Source organism: Cyprinodon variegatus, unplaced genomic scaffold (genome assembly GCF_000732505.1).
Source record: "Cyprinodon variegatus isolate N-32 unplaced genomic scaffold, C_variegatus-1.0 Scaffold110, whole genome shotgun sequence".
NCBI lineage: Eukaryota > Metazoa > Chordata > Actinopteri > Cyprinodontiformes > Cyprinodontidae > Cyprinodon > Cyprinodon variegatus.
Window position 1 is genome coordinate 923,412 of NW_015150563.1, and position 7,080 is coordinate 930,491.

At 42.9% G+C, this 7,080-nt stretch overlaps 1 protein-coding gene across 4 annotated transcripts in view; it reads right to left on the reverse strand.

The window, feature by feature from the left end:
• Window positions 1–5,625, reverse strand: part of mapkbp1 (mitogen-activated protein kinase binding protein 1) — a 42,674-nt gene extending 37,049 nt beyond the window's left edge. For all 4 annotated transcript variants that reach the window (XM_015374936.1, XM_015374937.1, XM_015374935.1 and 1 more), the window contains exon 1: window positions 5,287–5,625. In XM_015374936.1, coding sequence (XP_015230422.1) covers window positions 5,287–5,403 — 117 coding nt within the window. In that variant the 5' untranslated portion in view covers window positions 5,404–5,625. The remainder of the gene's footprint in view (window positions 1–5,286) is intronic.
• Between the last annotated feature and the right edge of the window lie 1,455 nt (window positions 5,626–7,080).

The following is a 7,080-nucleotide window of genomic DNA, read 5'->3' on the forward strand; positions in this document are numbered from 1 at the left end:
TGTAGCAACACCAAAACGACTAGCAGGGAGTTAGAAACTCTGGCTAATCAGCACTTCTGCTCTTTTGGCAACAACAACAGAAATAATGATAAGATTTAAAGCTGAGGTTCAGGTTTGGCTGCTGACTGATACGGAAGAGGATTAGGGCCACTGAAAAAAATAAATAAAAGTTAACTGATTTTTACATTTTCTTTCAGTCTAATGTGGGAAAAAATTCAGAATTCTGACTTTTTTCTCAGAATTCTGACTTTAATCTCAGAATTCTTGCTTTTTTCTCAGAATTCTAACTAATCTCAGAATTTGGGATCTTAATGTAGATGGGCACCATGAAGGAAGAGATGTTGGAGCACTCAGCTTCACTGACAAAGATGTGAGTTGTTTGAGAGGGCCAGTAACACATTGGTGGAAAATGGTGGAATTAGGCAACTTTTTATGTGCCCGATGGGTCCGCTCATTAATGGAGGAAGGTCATTAAAACAAGAGAGCTAGTCTCTAAAACAGACATGGCTGCTAACATGCTAACATGTTTGTTATTTGTCAGAGTTTTGAGATTAAAGTCAGAATTCTGAGAAAAAAGTAAGAATTCTGACTTTTTTTCCCCATGTTAAACTAAAATAAAATAAAAAAATCAGTTAACTTTTTTTTTTTCCAGTGGCACTAATCCTCTTCCGTAGACTGAAGTGCTTTGGTCAATGGGGAAAGTTTGGTGGAAGGACGACTGCAGAGTGGGGCTGGCTTGGAGGAGTAGTGCCTCTGTTTGCTTACAGCTTATAAGATATCCAAGCTGCTCCTGTTTCCCCAAACCGTTTGGAGTGGCGTTGGTTTCGTTGTTGTCCTATCAGTGAACAATGGGGGCGCCCTGATGAGGGAGGCCAAAACACCCTCCAGTCAAAAGACGACGTCAGTCGGACTTTCATGTTCCAAGGTAAAAACAGCACAGTGGGCACAGTGACCTCCTCCAACATCAGTGTCTAACCTCGCACCTGATCCGCTGGAGGAACGTTCCCACAAACATTCCAAGACAGCCGTTCCCGCTTCAAGGATCAGGTTCAACAAAGTTCACAGATGGGAGGGAACTTCTGGACACCTTTAATATCTGTGAGGAGTTACGTAGAGACGTGTCAAACCTCCGAGTCTCATCTTGTCCACTCTTCTAACCAGAAAGGGAGAGAGAGCAAGAATATAAGGATGTAACAGGAAGGCTGAATCGATTCTGTTCATTTTCTGTTTAGGAAGATTTATGGACTTTGTTCCTCTCATGTCCTGCCCAGGCTTCCATAGCTCAGAGTTCATCCCTTCCTGTTCGTAGATGTGATGTGATAAAGCAGCAGCTGCTAACCTTTAGTCTGTTATGGTTCATTATTTGTCGTCAAACATGATAGTTCGACCAGCAGCTCCTTCCAGAGGGCGGCTCCACTCAAAGCTACTTTTTCCCTGATGACTGCATTTGATATTCATTATTATAACATTTAATTCAGGCAAAAGATCATTGATTAATCCGATTTATTAGAAAAAAAAGAAATCAGAGGTCCGATTTTCCGGCAGCAATGAAAAAGCCCGGAAGCTTCCGTCCCCGGTTCTGTTCAGGTGGTTCTACTGAAACTAGAGCTGAAATAATCCATCAGATTAACGGGTTATTAAACTAATCATCAACCAATTTATTGACAGATTAATCGTTAACTGAAGTATAGAGACTGTAAAAGATCCCTTTAGCTGACAGAGCAGGAATTATATCAAGAATCTAAAAAAAATGTAAAAACATTTTAATTTAATTCATCTGTCAATCTGCTCTTAAATCCAAGATTCCTCCAGTGGAAAAGTTTTAGTTTAACCTGGTTTAATATTGTAAAAAGTCTTCTTTAAGGAACCTTTGGCTATCCGATTATTAATCAATAAAATAATCTACAGGTTAATCGATTTTCAAATAAAGTTGCACGCCTACTGGAACCAAAGGTTTCGCTGCACATTTAGAAAAAGATTCCTAAGATTAATAAAGTTAATCAATCAATAGTGTTTATTAGTGCCATCTGTTCATTCAGTCTTCTCTGCCTTCTTCCCTCTCCAGCCTCTTTTCTTTCTAGCCGACTCCTGCCTGCTCTCTGTTTTACTATTCTAGTACATTTTCCTTCCTTCTCTTTTACTGATCTTTCCATCAGTCTTCCTATTTTCCTCCGCTCTCATCTATCAGTCTTTGTCTTCACTCTAACACTGATCGAAAACAGGGAAATAAAACAATCTGAATCCCTTTCAAACAGATCAATGAAATGAACCGATAAACATGGGCAGTTTTACGCTAACAGCCGTTTCTGAGCGCAGCATGCTAACGCGCTCTTTATACCATAATAACAGCCGACACGCAACATTTTCCCGCTCATTCTTAAAATGCTAAAACCGGGGACATTTCCAGGGACAGCTTTAGCCAGGGACAGGTGGTCCAAAACGGGGACTGTCCCCAGAAATCGGGGATGACTGATCACATTACCTTAACCCCTCTCTCAAACCATCTGTCTTCCTTGGCCAGAATCCGGACATCATCGTCCTGAAACGAGTGAGCGTTAGCCTTCAGGCGTAGTGGAATAGCCTGAGGATTTAGCCCTCCTGTTGAGCCTTGCGCCTGTGTGGGGGGGCAGCACTACTACGATACTATAATACAGTTACTGTGGTGAAGTACTTTGAGGCATTGAACCGTTTAATATCAAGAGTCAGACTGAAATAACCAGCAGTGTTTGAATACGTTCAGCTAGCAAAGCGGTGTGGTACAAACGTCCTGGACCATATTTTAGATGATTTCTGTCGCGTTTTTCCAGCTAACATTAACAGCACTAGCGTCTGACAGCTAGCTAGCTGATGGATCATCTCTACACAGAAGGCCATGACAGACACGCTGCTTGGCTCCTCAGTGCATTCATCCATTTCCTTTAAAACTTCAAAATAAGAGCATCAACCACAGACTGGCTGTTAGTAGTGATGGTGAGATGAAGCCCCATGAGGCATTGAACCGTTTGGCCAAATTGCTTCAACGATCCCCACAGTTCATGAAGCTCCATGTGAACATGTCACCACCTACTGGTGGACAGCAGAACTACAGTTTATAATAAAATCTGTGATTTTTTTTTTTTTGCAACTGTTCTTTTTTTTCCCTTTTAAGTTCCTTTGAAATTGTTAATGGTTGGTGTGTATAATAAAATCTTTTGTATCTTTTTAAGTGTAAAATTTCTTAGAACAATCCTTTAAGGTGCACGGTTTTTCTGCCATTTTAGTGAAATAAACTCAAGCAGACAGTGAAAGTGTTCGCGCAAATTGGGCAATGATATGCAAAATGAAAGGTGTTAGTCATTTTTATTCAAATGTGATAGATTTTCCACGTTTTTTTGGTTTTAATCAGGTTGGAAGTTGTGTTCAACCAATCTTTTGGCTAAACCAACCTAATTTACCCAATCTATATTTTTACTCGGGCAAAACAATGCAAATTAGTCTCATCAGCCAAAATAATAAAGTTTAATCGCAACTTGAACCATCAACCTCTAGAGTGAGAACCTGTATGTTACAGATGATGCCACCTATATAGATAACCATAATAGGAAGGAAAATACAAGTTAATAATGACGTGTTCAAACTGACTTTTTCCGGTGGTTTCCTCAGATTTTGATCATTACATTGTTTATTCTAACCAAATTAGTTTTAACCAACTAGATTGGTTGTTTTTCCAACCAATCTATTCTTAGAATCTATCCAAACTTCATCCAGCTGACAGCGACTCTCTTCCAAACTCCTACATCTTGACTGAACACTGAGGCTGTTTAGATGCCTGTCAAAATTCTTGCGCTTCCCGAACCACTTCGCGAAGCGGTCACGTGGTATCACGGTAGCGAGGAACAGGAACCCAAAGGATCTTTGATTTTTTTTATTATGGTTTTAAATCATTGGAAACGTGTCTCTGAATCCTTATGTGGGATTTATCCATCATTAGAGTTCAGGTTGGTCCAGATGTTTCCTCTAAACGTGGACGTCCTCATGCAGCTGGAACCAGAGAACAGCTGGAAGGACTTCTTGTTCACACCAGAAACATCAGCCAATCTAAGCCTATACCAGCAATTCCTTCACAAACTGAGTAAAAGAAGGCCGTGATGCTTCCTGGGAACCAATGATGGTGATGATGATGATGATGATGATGGCTGAAATGGGCAGCAGGTTTCAGACTGATGCGGACCTGCTGGGTTCACTGGTGGATCAACTGGTTTTTCAGGAAACACTTTGATGGACTGAAGATAAGATGAAGCCGTTTCCTTGATGCTAATCTGAACAGGAACCAATTGACAACAAGCCGTTTCTTCTGGGCCCCGATCCGCTCCCAATGAACAGGAAAGCAGAACCGGGCCGGTGCACATCCACCAACCCGGACCCTGCAAGTCCAGACACAAATCAACCCTCAGAGCAGGAAACCGATCAGGGACCACTTCTTCTTCTGGCTCTGGCCAACAGCTCTGGCTGGTGTCCCAGTACCACTGCTGTGGACCCAACAGAACCACTGGAGTAGAACCCAAACAACACAGAGGAACTGTGGTTCTGGTTGGAGACAGACCGGTTCTAGTGCTGGCACCAATTAATCTCACATAAGTCGGCCTGATTAGTGCTGCTGGTTCTTTGGGTCAATTCCCGGTTTTGCTCCGGCCCAAATGAAACCCAGACGGGGTTATGGACCGGCAGAGGTTCTGGTGACGCCCAGGACGATTTCTCAAAACCTACAAGAACATCTCTTCATGTTCCGATCTTAGGAAGTTCGTTTGGGTGTTGGTTCTGATCCAATGATCTACAGAACCTCTACTGGACCTCAAACCGTGCATTCAGCCCTTCTGGGTTGTTCTGTGACCCGGCCTGGTTCTGTTCCCTGCAGAGGATCCGGTCCATGTTGGATCCACTGGTTCTGGTGGCTCATTTCTGGCCGCCTTTAGCCGGTTCCCTCTAAACTCTGCTGCTCTTGGTGCCGGGTCATCTGGTACCGCTTCAGGGTTCTGAAGATGGGGAAGGTACCTTCAGATATGTCCGACCCAACAGTACCAGTAGAACCAGTCAGCTGAGCAGAGGGCCATGACAGGTGGACCATCCAACCAGTCCTGACCAGTGTCTGTCTGTGTCCGAGTCTGTCTGTCTGTCTCTGTGTCCGAGTCTGTCCGTCTGTCTGTGTGTCTGTGTGTGTGTATGTGTGTGTGTGTGTGTGTGTCTGTGTCTGTATGTCTGTGTCTGTATGTCTCTCTGTGTGTGTGTGTGTATTTGTGTGTGTTGTACCTTGCCGCTAAGGTCGTTTTGGTTCCGAGCCGCTCCGGTCCGTCTCAGTTTGATGGACGGGGAGCGCAGCAGGTTCTTGATCCGCCTGCGGATGGTTCCGCTTCCCTCCGCCGACATCTCGTCACCCTCCGCCGGCAGCTCTCGTCTAGAGGACTGTTTGGGTCGCGGTGAAGCGCTATCCGTCCGGTGGCGGTCCGGGCATGCTGTCCACGGTCCGAACTGGACCGGAACCTGTCAGACAGCCTGGGCCCAGTTCCTTAGGATCCAGTTCGCCATTTTTTCCGCTGCAGTAAAAGGTTTAAAGCGGACAGGCTGGAGACGCACGGCCAAACCGACAGCGGCAAGCTCGCATGCGGCACTAGCTACTGCTTCCGGTTGGGCTTTTCACAATAAGAGTGGCGCAGAGGAGCCGAAAGGTTCTGGATTTGTTTTTTTTTTCACCTCAAATAAACTACAAATACTTCATTACTTTACAGAAGTAGAAATGTCGGCCATCTATTCTTTACTGGAGTCATTTTTACTTTCTAGTCCTTACATTTTAAAAATAGAAAAAAAAAGTTTAATTTAAGCTAATTTTCATTATGGCTTGTTGGTATTTAAAAAAAAACAAAAAAAACTATCAAATTAATTAGTTTCATCCAGATAATTTCTTTGGACTCTGTGCTGCCCCAACTTGTTGCTCACCACGTACCAAAATAAATAGTTTACCAAAATGATGTTAATTTTGACACCATTAGTTAAAAAACTAAGAAAATGAATTCTAAGGAAGTTATCATCCAGAATTATAGAAAAATGTTCCTTTAATAGGGTAGTGCAGTAAACCTTCTGTCCTTGATGTTTGTTCCTGCATTAGATTTTTACCTTTTTTTCCCTTTTTTTTAAGCTGAAGTTGATCCTCTAACTTCTATGAGGGTTTTTAAACAGCAGGATTTATACTGGAGTAATAAACATATTTTTGACACCATCTGCTAATTAGGACCCATTAAAAGTGCATAATGTTCTTCTGTCCATGTCCAAACCACCGTTTCTGTCCAGATCCTCTTCTTTCACAGCTCAGTGGTGAGCAGCTACTTCTCCCTAACCAACACTAACAACCTCCGTCATTAAATGACTATAATCCGATAAAAAGAGGGTGGTGGTGGCAGCATCATGCTGTGGGAAACGGAGGCTGATGGGTGGAGCTCAATCAGGACTATCCTAGAAGAAAACCTATTAGAAGCTGTGGAGGTTCACCTGAAAATCCAGCCAGGGACACGGTGGAGCATACACCAACAATTCATGGGTAAGAATGGCCTAGTCAAAGTTCAGATCTCTAACCTGCTCAGAATCTGTGGCTTAAAGACTTGGAGGCTGATGTAGAGAGAAACCCAAAGACCCCAGGCTAGAATTCACCTGAGGAGACCAGTTCCTATTCCCCACATCAAAGACCAACATCATGGCTCATTGATTAAAAAAAACAAAAAACTTTATTAATATTAAAGTGTTGAACAGGAGAAACAATCTACATCCAAATATTTTAAAAACAAATTCCTACTAAATGAAGACCAGGCAGAACAGCTTGGATTTATCTCAACTTCCAAACAAAGAGAAGCAGTCCTAAACATTTTATCCTTGACATGAGGGTCAGAACCGACCCAGGAGGCTTCAGAACTCAGGGAGTCAAATACTGATGGAGCTGAAACTTTAGCAGCTAAAACATTTAGAAAAATTCAGCCTCCAAAGGACCTGGTCTGGAAACCATGGAGATTATTCCAGATCTTCCTACAGAGGAGCACGGTTACCGTGGAGACGGTC